Raw genomic sequence first — 13,985 nt, 5'->3', positions numbered from 1 at the left:
GCTGGAGGCTACTTTTGGTAAATACGCTGGGTCGGGTCTAAGTATTACCCTATCCTCCTTTACCTGAAGAAAAGGTGGGCGCCTAGACAATGCCTGAATGTCGCTTACCCTACGGGCTGACGTTATGGCTATTAGGAAAGCTATTTTGAGGGACAGGCTCCTAATAGAGGCCGACGAGATGGGTTCAAATGGCGCTTCTGTCATAGCTGTGAGGACTAGGTTCAAATCCCATGGCGTGAGTCTATTCTTTACTATTGGTCTGGATCTACTCGCTGCTTTGATAAATCTTTTGACCCAATAATTAGCCGCGATGTTGCAGCTAAAGAGGGCCCCTAAGGCGGATACCTGTACTTTAAGGGTACTGGTGGAGAGACCCAAGTCCAGCCCTTTTTGTAAAAATTCCAAGATCTGGCCTATGGGGACGGAATCACCAGTATTTATATTTGAGTATTCGAGGAACCTTTCCCAAATTCTGACGTAAATCTTAGTTGTCACTACTTTCCTACTTTTTAGTAGAGTGTCAATTAGGTCTGGAGAGAAGCCTTTACTTTCTAGCAGTGACCGCTCAAATTCCACGCCGTGAGATGTAGGCCAGCCACCTGAGGGTGGAAGACCGGGCCCTGGGACAGAAGGTCCGGGATGTCCGGGAGAACCCAAGGATCGTCTACCGACATGATCCTGAGGTTCGAAAACCATGCTCTTCTGGGCCAGAACGGGGCGATGACTATGACCCTTGCCCTGTCTTTCCTGATCTTCCTCAACACTAGAGGAAGTAGAGATAGGGGAGGAAAGGCGTAGGCTAGCCTGAAGTCCCATTTTATCAGAAGCGCATCTACTGCCAGAGGAGTCTCCCTGGGGTTTAGGGAGCAAAACTGTCGTTTTCGAATTCTCCTTGGTGGCGAATAGATCCACCTCTGGCTGACCCCATCTCTGCACAATCTGAACGAAAATGGAGGTGTTTAAGGCCCACTCTCCTTGTTTTAACAGATTGCGGCTTAGGAAATCTGCCGCGATGTTCTCTTTCCCTCTTATGTGAAGAGCCGTGAGAGATAAAAAATGACGCTCTGCTAGCTGGAACAACTGTCCTGCCACCTTCATCAGAGTTCTGGATCGAGTTCCGCCTTGGTGGTTGATATAGGCCACGGCCACTCGATTGTCCGATAGAACTCGTACGTGATGGCCCTGTAGATACATAAGGAGCTCTTTAGCTGCGAGTACTACCGCTGTTAATTCTTTCAAATTAGAAGACATTTGTATCTGATCTCGTTCCCATAGGCCCTGGACCAGAATTTCTTCCATATGCGCCCCCCAACCGGAAGGACTTGCATCCGTGGTGACCACGCGGGTAATGTTATACTCCCAAGGGACCCCTCTAGACAAGTTATTGCTTTCTAGCCACTATTCCAGGGACTCTATTGTGTTTCTAGATAAGGTCAGTCGACCTTCTAAGTTACCCCCAAGAATCCTCTGATACCATAAAACTTCGCCCTGTAGAGTTCTCGTATGAACTTGGGCCCACTGGACTGCGGGAATGCAGGATGAGAGGGAACCCAACAGGGACATGGCTTTCCTGAGGGACATGGAGGGGTTGTTGGAGGCGTTCAGGACCCGGCCATGCAGGTGCAGCAGCTTCTCTGGGGGCAGACGGCATTCCTGCTTTTTTGAATCTAGGGTTAGGCCTAGAAATTGTTGAATTTTTAATGGCTGCAAACGGGATTTTTTGATATTAAGTAGCCATCCCAACCGCTCTAGAGCCGCCGTTGTTTTCTGTAACTGTTCTAAACACTGCTCGGCTGAACTGCCTATTATAAGGAGGTCATCTAAATAGGGGACGACTAGAATGTTTAGCTCGCGCAGATGGGCCATCACTTCTGCCATCACTTTGGTGAATACTCGAGGCGCAACCGCCACCCCGAAGGGTAGGGCCGCGTACTGGAAGTGCTGGATTGACCCATCCAACTGAACCGCCAGTCTAAGGAAAGATTGGTGTGCTAGACCTATGGGTATATGATAGTAAGCGTCTTTCAGATCTAGGACCACCATGAAGCAGTTTTGAAACAGCATCTTTATTGCGGTGTTGATTGTTTCCATTTTAAATGGACGTACAACCAGGAATTTATTGAGGGCTTTGAGGTTAAATATAGCCCTAAATGAGTCGTCCGGTTTACGGACCAAGAACAGGGGGGAATAGAAGCCTTTCCCCCTCTCTTCCTCTGGAACTCTCGTCAGGACTTTTTTGTCCAGTAGCTCGAGGACCTCGGTCTCCAGGGCAGCTTGTTCTAGCGGGGAAGATTTGAGTGGAGTTACCTTGAACCGATCTTGGGGAACGCAGGCGAACTCTAGGTGCAGTCCTGTAGCTATCACCCCCAGTATCCAGCTGCTATTCGAGATTCTGGCCCAGGCCGGGTAGAAGGCAGATAATCTTCCTCCTACCAGAGCCACTAGTCATTGGGGCGGCTTCTTATTATCCAGTGATGGACCTTCTTGGCGCCCCCCTCCTCCATACATGAAGCCCGTACCTCTGTTTTTTTTGTTGTCCCATCTGTTCTGATCTCTGGCCTGTCTCCTGCGGGAATACCCTTTCCTAGAAAATGGACGTCTCCAGGATGTATTCGGCAGACTCGGAAATGTCTTTTTCTCATCCCCGGCCTTCTCTAACAGTTCGTCTAGGACAGGGCCGAACAAGTATTCACCCTCACAGGGGATAGAACAGAGACGGGACCTGGCTTGGATATCTCCCGGCCAGCATTTTAACCAGAGGGCTCTTCGGGCCGAATTAGACAAACTTGCAGACCTAGCCGCCATTCTTACTGAGTCCGCCGAGGCATCTGCCAGAAAGGCAGCAGCATTCTGGATAATTGGTAGAGACTTACGGATGGAGGCTCGCGAGGTTCCATCCTTTAGCTGAGAGTCCAATTGATCCAGCCAGACCATCATGGATCTGGCTGCGCACGTGGCTGCTATTGCTGGCCTTAGGGCGCCTGCTGACATCTCCCATGTGCCCTTTAAAAAGGAATCTGCCTTTTTATCTAGGGGGTCTTTAAGGGAGGCCATATTGTCGAAGGGTATAGATGACTTTTTTGAGGCTTTAGCTACCGCTGCATCCAGCTTGGGGGCCTTATCCCATCGACTTACTATTGGGTCCTCAAAGGGGTATCTACGTTTGAAAGCGGGCGGCATAGAACCCCTTTTTTCCGTTTTTTTCCACTCCCTGTCAATCAGGCTCTGGACTTTTTCGTTTAGTGGAAAAGTCTTTTGTTTTCTGGGGTCTAGACCCCCGAACATAATGTCCTGAGCAGACAGTTCTGTCTTTTTTTCTTCTACCCCCATGGTTGACCTTATGGTTTTAATTAATTTATCCATTTGGTCCAAGGGAAAGCAGAACCGTCTGGAATCCTCTTCGGAAAAAGAAGAGGAGGCCGAGGACAATGAGGAGATATCTTCCTTTCTAGGGCCGACTGAAGACTCTGAGCCTGAAACACTAGCTCGTCTTCTTTTAGAAGAACCTTCTTTTGATAGGGCTTTTATTTCAGTCCTGATTGCCTCAGGTCTGTAGCGAAACTTGGAGCTTCTTCCGCTACCTGTATAAATAGGAAAGAGTGTAAGAGTCTGATACTCCACTCACGTTCTACCCCTCATCTCCGTCCCTACCGTCTGTCTCACGCAAGACTGACACAATCTCTTGGGGTGGCCATCTGGTAAGGGGCAACTACAGAGGGCACATTCCTTGTGCTTCTGCTTCCCTGTGGCCTTCTTCCCCTGAGAATCAAACACATAAGGGGACACTGCATCAGGGTACATTCTCGCAGATCTCTTACCCTTGCAGATGAGGACAGGTACCGGATCATGGGGGGCTGCGGGAGGATCCTTTGACCTAGAGGAACTGCTGTGGCTCCGTCCACTTGAACGTCCCTCCTTCCTCTTAGGTTGGTCACTGGGGCGCTTTGCCACGGGCTGCACCTCTTGTGGGTCCATGGGGGCTTCTGTTGTGTCCATCGCTGGGCCTCCAGAAGCACCTCAGCAGCGATGCCTTCTGTCTTAAGAAGGCTCCTCCTCCGGATTAGCAGGACTCTGTCCGGTGTTCGGGCCCCCCATTGGACCGCTCCCCGCGATCCTCCCCCTCCCCTTCAGGTGCCCGGCCCCCTCAGGCGGCGGGCGCGCGTTCACCACAACCGGAAGTCGCCGGCATCCGACTTCCGGCGCTAGGCCCCGCCCCCTTCGCCGCGTCACTTCCCCGCGCGACAGAGGCCGCAGGGACGCGCGGCAAGGGGCTAGAACTGCGCCGCCGGCTCGGAACCGCCGCTCCCTTTGTGGGACACCGCCGGCGGCGCCCGCCCGAACGGACCGCACCCCCGGGGGAAGGAGACACAGGGGGACCCGCTTACCTCACCGGTCCTGTGGAGAAGGCGACCGCCGGACCCTGTCTCCGCCTGCTCTTACCACTGCCGTGGAAATCCTACCCGGACCCACCGTGGCGCATCCAGGGCCCCCAGCGAGACAGAGGTAGGAGAACCCCCCGCTACCTGAGTCGGTCCGCTGGCCTGGGATTCGGTTATCCATGACGGACGATCTGTAGGGAGTTCGGTCCTTGTTAGGAACAGGAAACCAACTGATGCGTGGGAGAGGTGCCGCCCTTTTTGTATCTGTAGGTTTTTCCTGTTCCTAAGAAGGGCGGATCCCCTCTCTCAGGTGGTGCTGTCATGGACGACCGAATAAAATCGGGGTATATTTACCTTCCGGTGTCACGCGCTGCCTTCCCGGCCTCAGTGTTCCCAGTAATGCCTTGCGGCAAGGATCTGTGATGACGTAGTCTCGCGTTACTCTAGCGGTCTCGTGAGATCAATATAGCAACGCGAGACCAACATCATCACAGGTCTCGCAAGGCATCACTTGAAACGGGAGCGTCGCTAAGACAGCGCGGGACGTCGGAAGGTAAATATACCCCGATTTTTTATTTTTTTATTATTTTTTACATTCTATCTTTTACTATTGATGCTGCATAGGCGGCCTCAATAGTAAAAATCTGGTCACACTTGTCAAACACTATGTTTGACAAGTGTGACCAACCTGTCAATCACTTTCCAAGCGATGCTTCAAATCGCTTGGAAAGTGCTGGAATTTCGCACGCGAAAATCACGGCAAAATCGCGAACATAATCGCGGAAAAAACGCGCAATTTCTGGGAAGGAGTCCAGTTTTTAGTGTCCGGTTTAAAACGCTACGTGGGCACATAGACTAAGAAAAGTAGCACTGGTCCCAGACCCCTCAACCCTCATGAGTGTGCTGTGGCCATTTGGGCAAGATGAAAAATGTAACAGAACTGTGCAACAGTAGCACCACTGGTACAAAGGATGGCGCCAGGTTATTTCGACATTCACTTTCACATACAAGGTCAAGTTTTATCTTAGAGCTGATAGTCCCTGTAAATTCCTACTGTTGGGATGTTTGACTTTACGTAAGGCTATGTGCACACGTAGTTTTTTGGTGGCAGGGCTGTGGAGTCGGAGCTCATTTTGGTGGAGTCGGAGTTGGAGTCGGTATAAAATGGACCGACTCCGACTCCTAAAATATATAATAAATTGGGTACAGTAATTCAATGCAGGATGTGCTGAATATTTTTTTATAGGAGTTTGGGAAAGTTATGAAATGTCCTATAAATGACTGTTCTATTCCTGATCTAAGGCTACATTCACGCACAGCGTTTTTCCTGTGTTTTTTGAGGATACGTTTTTCAGCTGCAAAAGCTGATCATCTTTTTAAAAAACTGCATCACCTGAAAGGTTTTTGAGCTCATAGATAATATTTTCAATAGCAAAAGCAGATTAGAAATCTGCTCTATCTATATATCCATTTATCCATATCTGTCTATCCATATCGTATCTGTACCAAAAAGAATGAAAACCGGGTAGTACACCAATATATATTCTGTTTTATCTAAATATCTTGATTATTGGATCATAAAAATGATTAAATGTCTGAGGTTCACATTGTACTACAATAAATTTTTCACTTAAATATAAGCAATATGTGTGGGAGTCGGAGTCGGAGTCGTGGAGTCGGTGTAAGGGAAATTGAGGAGTCGGAGTCGGAGTCGCAGGTTTGGCTTACCGACTCCACAGCCCTGTTTGGTGGTGCGGATTTTGTAGTAGAATCCGCAGATAAATCCGCAGGACTAAAGTCCTACAGTTTATCTGCGGTTTTAAGGCTAAGTGCACACGTACCGGAACTCTCGCGCATTTTAAATTCCCGCGATTTTCCCACGGAAAAACTAGCATTTTGCAAGCGTAATTAGCATTTTGCAAGCGTAATTAGCTTGCAAAATGCTAGTGTTTTCCAAGCGATCTGTAGCATCGCTTGGAGAACTGATTGACAGGTTGGTCACACTCATCAAACATAGTGTTTGACAAGTGTGACCAACTTTTTACTACTGAGGCTGCCAATGCAGCATCAGTAGTAAAAGATAGAATGTAAAAAAAATAAAAAATAGTGTTATTCTTACCTTCCGGCGTCCCACGCATCCGTTCCCAGTAATCCTTTGCGAAAATGCCCGCGATGACGTCAGTTCTCGCGGGATCGCGTTGTCTCGCGGTAATTCGCGATGACGTCGCGCGAATGACTGCGAGACTTCGTGATCCCGCGAGACTGGACGTCATCGCGGGCATTTTCGCAAAAGATTACTGGGACCGGGAGCGTGGAGAGAGGCGGGAAGGCTGCGCGGGACGCCGGAAGGTGAGAATAACAATATTTTTTATTTTAAATTCTATTTTTTACAGGGATATGGTACCCAAAGCCCGGAGGACAGTCTCCTCTCCTCCGGACCGTGGGTACCATCAGCAAATGTTCTGCTTACTTTCCGCATGGTGTGCACAGCCACATGCGGGAAGTAAGCGGAACAATGCATTCCTATGGGTGCGGGATCGCCGCGATTCCGCAAATTAATGAGCATGCTGCGTTTTTTACCGCGAAGCGATTCCGCCGCGGTAAAAACCGCAGCATTAGCACAGCATTGCGGAATCCCATAGGAATGCATGGGATGCTTATTTTTCGCTGCAAAATCGCGCGGTTAAAACTGCCGCGGAAACGCGAAAAAAACGCCACGTGTGAACTCAGCCTTACACCTCATAATGGATGAGGTGTGAAACCGCAGCGTTTCTGCACAAAAGAATTGACATGCTGCGGATTGTAAACCGCAGCAAAACCGCGTGGAAAAATCTGCAGCATGTGCACAGCATTTTCCAGTTTACCATTGAAAACAATGGTAATACAACGCACCTAAATCTGCTGCGGACCCGCAGCTGCAGAAACGCTGCGGATCCGCAGCAGAATCCGCACCATGTGCACATACCCTAAGTGTTAGGTGCTAATTAGATGACCAAGGAGAGCAAAATATCCAGGTATAATCCATCCACAGATGACACCCAGGTGCTCAGGGCATGGGAGACTGAATATCTACAGCAGCAGAAATGTGTAAGAAGTATGGCTGTGGCCCCAAAAAACAAACTAATATTGCAAAATGTGAGTGTAGGGAGGAATAATGCACATCTACATCATAAAACTGATGAAGAGACATCAAAAATACTTCCTACCCCTTGAAGATCACTACAGGGCAGCAACACAACTTGCACTGATAGGTTTAGTCCACAGGAGCGGACGCCTCCATCCACCAGTGTAAGTGCTGACAGGCTAGGTATGGAGCCTTATCTACAGTGACCGACCTGTCACAACACTGCAGCACATGTCAGCAGCCTTCAAGTCCTCTTCCAGGACTGCACATAAGTTTGGCAGAATCCTGCAAGAGGCCAATGATGCCTCCAGCCTGACACTGCAGCCAGTTACTGTGGCTATAAGCTCTGCTCTCCCAGTAAATCAGCGTTGCACAGCCGGCAGGAAAACCACATGTGCGACCTGTCAGCTCTCACAGCATCTTCTGTGTTGTCCAGGCTACTTTCAGGAAGAAGCTCTCCTGGCTCCATTCTGAGTCTCAGACTCGCAATGAGACAAGTGCCTTCATGTCCATATAGGAGACAACATGAGAGCCAACAGGTCACAAATGTCAGACTGTAAGCTTGCGAGCAGGGCCCTCATTCCTCTTGGTATCTGTTATGATCTGTGTGATTATTGTTATGCTGTAATGTCTATCGTCTGTACAAATCGCCTCTGAAATGTAAAGTGCTGCGGAATATGTCGGTGCTCTAGAAAAAATTATTATATTATTAAATGTGTTCTTATGATGCAAGAGTGAAAGGCAAAAAAGGAAAAAAAAAAGAAAAAAAAAGAAAACAGCGGCCATAAAGCATTTCAATGTAATGAATGCACAATTACTTCCGAAAACAACTTAAAACAGACTTGCGATGTAAGAGAATAGCATCCTTCGACAGAGGACAATCCAGCAGCTATCAGCTGGACACAATAGGCCTGTTTCACACTTCATTTTTTTCTGTCAGTCAAAATCCACCAAAATAGCGGAAACCGGATCCGCAGGCGGACTGACAGAAACGCAGGTGAGGGGATTGGCGGATGAACGGATGCGCCGAAGGTAAAAATGTAAAGGAACCGCGCCGAGAGAGATTTTTTATCCAGCAGCCAGACAGAAACGTGGGTTAAATCAGGAAATAGCGGATCTGGACAGCAAAAAAAGTTACATGCTCCGTCCGGGCTGCTGTGCGGACGCCAAACTCTTGGCGGATCCGTACAAAAGCGGATCGAACGGACGACCAAGAAAAATGGCGGATCCGTTTTTTTTTTTTTTTCAAATCGGCGGATCTTGACTGATGGTCACAAACTTAAGTGTGAAACAGGCCATAGCTGACAACTTGCTGCACCAGCCACGATCAGTGTTAGCACCGACCATGGCTAGTAAAACCCATTGAATACTGCTGTAAATAGTGACTACAGCACCTAGATGGTTAACAGTGTGGGGGGGGCTCCCTCTTTAACCCCATCAGCGCCCTGAGATCTTGATCGTGTTGTCCTGATGTTTGCCATGGCAATTCATGGCCAGATAACAGCCTTAAAGTCTTCCAGCCATAGCGGCCTCTTCTAAAGTTAAGGTACTGTCACACTTAGCGATGCACCAGCGATCCCGACCAGCGATATGACGCGGTCAGGATCGCTGGTGCATCGCTAAGTGGTCGCTAGTGAGCTGCCACACAGGCAGATCTCAACAGCGACATCGCAGGGGTCGGGGGTCGCTACTTACCTGTCACACCAGGCGATCCTGCGTCCTCCCGCCCGGCTCCACGCGTCGCTCGTCGTCACAGCACGAAGCTGACGACGAGAAACAGTCCTGGACATTCTCGCGCGATCAGCGATAACCAGCGGGGGAGCGGGTTGTAGGTAAGTATCAGATATAGCGATATCGCTAGCAATATCGCTATAACGTCACAAGTTATAGCGATATTGCTAGCGATATCTCTTAGTGTGACATGCCCTTTAGAAACATTTAGGTGGTAAAAAATATTTATTTTTTTTCTTCCCGTCATGTCACTTTGCATCAATTCCTGAAAATCACTTGAAGGGTTAATAAACTACCTGAAAGTAATTTTGGATACCTTGAGGTGTGACGTTTTTAAATTGGTAAAACATTTGGGGAATTCTAATATATAGGAGCCCCCCAAAGTCAATTCAAAACTGAATTGGTCTCTAAAAAAATTAAAATAAATAAATAAGTTTTGTAAATTTCCTTGGGAAAAAAAAAAAAAATTTTTAAAAATGACTGCTACATTTTTAAAATGTTAATCAAATAAAACAAATTACAAATGGCTCTGACTGTTGGGACTCTGAGAACACACATATCACTTTATTCACAGCCATCGGGGCTGAAGACATAACCAAGAGCTGAACTGTCCCACAGACCATGAATAATACAGCTCAACACACGTGTGCCTATCGCTTCATTCATAAGAAGCCGCCCACGTCACGGTGCTGAACGTACCCAACGCTATTAGCAAGTTACCACGTATCCTGTGGAAAGGTAATAACTTGTCAAAGGGGTTCACTCCAGGCATGCAATATTGGTGACATTACCTTAGACCACATTCAGTATTTTACATCAGTATTTATAAGACAAAATTATACAAAAATGACAAAATCAGATGAAAAGTATAATAGAAACTGGTGCACGAGTTCTGTATCTCACACCCACTCCGGGATTCGGATTACTATTCACCACGTTACCATTAAATAATCACTAATGCTATACTGAGGTTTGTTGTTTTAAGCTCTGGATTTATCATGACTATATACCGTAATCCAAGTTCTCTCCATCCCTGAATAAATATTTACCTTTCCTCATGTAAATATTTTAAAATTCAAGAAAAATTATTGAAACACAAATATGTGACATTGAACATGACCTTATGCTAGGTCATCAGTGTTAGGCCACGTTCAGTATCTTACAAATACGGATGTTACCCAAAATCAGGAGTGGAACAATCAGAAGAAAAGTATAATAGAAAAAAAAAAAAAAACAGGTTCTGTATTTATCACCCACTCCAGGTTTTGGCTTACAAATACTGATGGGAAAATAGTGACCATGCTCTTAGACTGGTGGAGGCCCAGCACTACCAACCAACCATTAAGAACTCTGCCGACAGCCAGATGAAAACACTGAAGCCAAACTGCAGTCGCTGCCGGGTAACAACAAGCCAGCTCCACGGTCCCTACCTGATCGGTGCCGGATCCAATACTGATGACAGATCAATATTATATACCAAAAGAACAAAACCACTAGATTCATAGAACACAAAAGAACCACCCAAATCCCCAGACGCCACAGCGGTAACCACATGATCAGTCACCACGTGATCGGTCTCCAGACGCCACAGCCGCTGCCACGTTCCCGACCCCCAGACGCCACAGCGGTTACCACCCAGACGTCACAAAGGTCACCACGTGATCGGTCTCCAGACGCCACAGCGGCCGCCATGTTGCCGCCCCCCAGACGACACAGCGGTTACCACCTAGACGCCACGGCGGTCGCAACGCGCCCAACCTCCAGACGCCACGGCTGCTGCCACGCGCCCAACCTCCAGACGCCACGGCTGCTGCCACGTGATCAGTCGCCACACGCCCGACCCCCAGACGCCACGTCTGCTGCCACGTGATCAGTCGCCACGCGCCCGACCCCCAGACGCCACGTCTGCTGCCACGTGATCAGTCGCCACGCGCCCGACCCCCAGACGCCACGGCTGCTGCCACGTGATCAGTCGCCACGCGCCCGACCCCCAGACGCCACGGCTGCTGCCACGTGATCAGTCGCCACGCGCCCGACCCCCAGACGCCACGGCTGCTGCCACGTGATCAGTCGCCACGCGCCCGACCCCCAGACGCCACGGCTGCTGCCACGTGATCAGTCGCCACGCGCCCGACCCCCAGACGCCACGGCTGCTGCCCCGTGATCAGTCGCCACGCGCCCGACCCCCAGACGCCACGGCTGCTGCCCCGTGATCAGTCGCCACGCGCCCGACCCCCAGACGCCACGGCTGCTGCCCCGTGATCAGTCGCCACGCGCCCGACCCCCAGACGCCACGGCTGCTGCCACGTGATCAGTCGCCACGCGCCCAACCCCCAGCTGCTGCCACGTGATCAGTCACCACGCGCCCGACCCCCAGACGCCACGGCTGCTGCCACATGATCAGTCACCACGCGCCCGACCCCCAGACGCCACATGATCAGTCACCACAACAGAAACGTAATTCTGTGAATGGGGCCCCAAGTCCGGCAGCCGCAGATGTCCTGCAACTACATGGACGACGGTCTCCAGACCAGTCCTAATAAAGTAATAATGACTGGATCGGCTCAGGAGTCAGATCCACGAGGGCCCCAGCGTCCACGGTGCCAAGAGCCACAACCAAACCAATCCCATCCTTCTCTCCAGCCATCCTGCCCCTGCTGTCCATGGTGATGAAACACTGCTGGACACAGCCCGGAGCTTGTAACTTGCAGCTGCTGCACGTGCCCTGACAGCTGCCTGCTGAGAGTTGTAGTACTACCTGCACAGAGATACACACCTGCACCCAGTCAGTGGACGGCCCTGGGGTGACCTCAGACCTCCACTCCACCAGCAGAGGCGATTACACTAGCCCCCAGCCACATCCCCCAGGAGAGGAGGCTCCTGCGGAGCCCACGGCCCACAAACGAACTTTGAGGTGTATTGGTACCACCCGCTCGCCGTACAAAACCCAAACAGTCCGCGACGGGTTAAAAACCAAAGCCAAAAGCCCGCGTCACAGCCCCGGACTTCAGAAACACAAATTGGCGGGCTTCTCCACCACCTCCTAAGCCGCGAAACTTCACCCCCCGCTACTAAGCCGCCATTACCAACCTGAGCAGCCCAAAGGTTTCCGATGCGGATCGCTCAGTCCATTAATGAGGAGACAGCCTGAAGCGGCCGCCGGATCGCACCGACCACAACAGCTCTGCCGTCCGTTACGAGCGCTCGGCTCCTCCGCGTCCGCGAGGAATCATCAAAGCGCACGCGCGAAGTCAGGGCCAAATGTTTGTGACGCGATCTATCGTTCCCTGTATCCTTCCGCCGCCTCACTTACGGGCCAACTTGACAAACAAGTCCTGGAAACGAGCATTCGTACAGCTGCTGCTGGCGTTCATCTTGAACACGAGCCAGTCTTCATATGATTGATACTGATCGAAGGAGACGTGAGGGGATTCTTTCCGGTGTACTATTTGGTCAGGCGTAAGGATACCATGAATATGTATGAAGTTTTAAAAAGTGTTCGAAAAGCAGCGCGAAGCGGGGTTATTGGCGGCGCGAGGACACGTGATCGGAGGAGTGGCCAATCTGATTTCGGGGTGGGCGTGTCCGAAGGAGGGGTAAAAAAGGCGCGCAGTTTCCTCAAACAAAGACGACGAGGCTTCATTATGGCGGCAAAACTGTCATGAGAGAAATAAATAAAAAACAAAAACGTGTCAGAGCTGCAGATTGTGTGACCGGAATGTGTCTTTATAAACACAAATGAACCCGAGATAAGGGAGCTGCTGTAACCTTTCCAGTCAGAATGCCGGTTATAGCGCTCTGCTTTATGAATATTGGTCATAGCGCCGTCTATTATTATAGGAGCTGATTGAGCTTCTTACATGTGTAACCTACGTGTAGGAGAGTGAGAGGAGCTGCTGGGACTTGTAGTGAAAGGCTGCAGGAAAGCAGGATCATCCATACACCCGAATGTAACACGGAGATAGCCTGCATAATACCACATGGAATAGAAGCGGAGGTGTCATCACACAGCCGATGATTCAATCCAATTTTTTTTTGTTTTTAAGGCAAAGTCAGTTGATCGGAGCATATTTCACGGCCCTATATCCAGACTAAGGCTGTGTGCACACCTAAGCGTTTTTTTCTCGTTTTTTTACCGGCAAAAACGCTTACAATAAGCATCCCATTCATTTTAATGAATTCTGCACTTTTTGGTAAAAAACGCAGCATGCTCACTAAACTTCGTGAAAAAATCCGCATTTCTAACTATATTCTGTGAGACTGGGGATGCTCCGGCAAAAAAACCGCACGTTTCCTGGGAAGGAGTCCGGTTTTTAGTCTGGAATTTTCTGCATACGTGGGTAGATAGCCTAACAATTTTGGAAATAGACGCATAGAAGGTCGTAATAGGATTAAAAAAACAAAAATTGCAGCGTGCAACCGTCACATTCTGTTTTGTAGCAGAAAATTGTCAAAAAGAATCAATGGTGACTGAAAAATCTGATGAATAAGGCCACTTTCACACTTCAGGCTTTCGGTATCCGGCATGGTGCGGCGAAAAACTGGACTGCCGGATCTGGCGCCTGTTACGACCAGATCCTGCTTTTTCCCCGTGCTGTTTCATTGCAGCCGCATTGCGCCGGAAGGCAATGCGGCGCATCCGTTTTTTTCCGGATTCGGAGAAAATAGCCGGTCTGGCGTCAGGAAAAAAACGTTGCATTCACTGCGCATGCCCGGAAACCTTCTCTGCCAGGAATATATTCTGCAGAAAG

The 13,985-nt window shown here is 49.6% G+C and overlaps 1 protein-coding gene across 2 annotated transcripts in view; it reads right to left on the bottom strand.

Annotated features, from left to right (window-relative positions):
• Positions 1-12,767, bottom strand: part of MKI67 (marker of proliferation Ki-67) — a 53,171-nt gene extending 40,404 nt beyond the window's left edge. Inside the window, exon 1 of one of the 2 annotated variants that reach the window (XM_073546347.1) lies at positions 12,548-12,767. In XM_073546347.1, the coding sequence (XP_073402448.1) occupies positions 12,548-12,608 (61 nt within the window). In that variant the 5' untranslated portion in view covers positions 12,609-12,767. Of the gene's footprint in view, positions 1-12,324; positions 12,514-12,547 lie in introns of those variants that run through there. The other variant, XM_073546348.1, reaches the window with a different exon arrangement.
• Positions 12,768-13,985: the final 1,218 nt, after the last annotated feature.

This window comes from Dendrobates tinctorius, unplaced genomic scaffold, assembly GCF_039654945.1.
Source record: "Dendrobates tinctorius isolate UK_male_01 unplaced genomic scaffold, ASM3965494v1 ptg000147l, whole genome shotgun sequence".
Lineage (NCBI taxonomy): Eukaryota > Metazoa > Chordata > Amphibia > Anura > Dendrobatidae > Dendrobates > Dendrobates tinctorius.
Note: the sequence above shows the minus strand (reverse complement) of the source record. Positions and strands in the feature narration are given on the sequence as shown.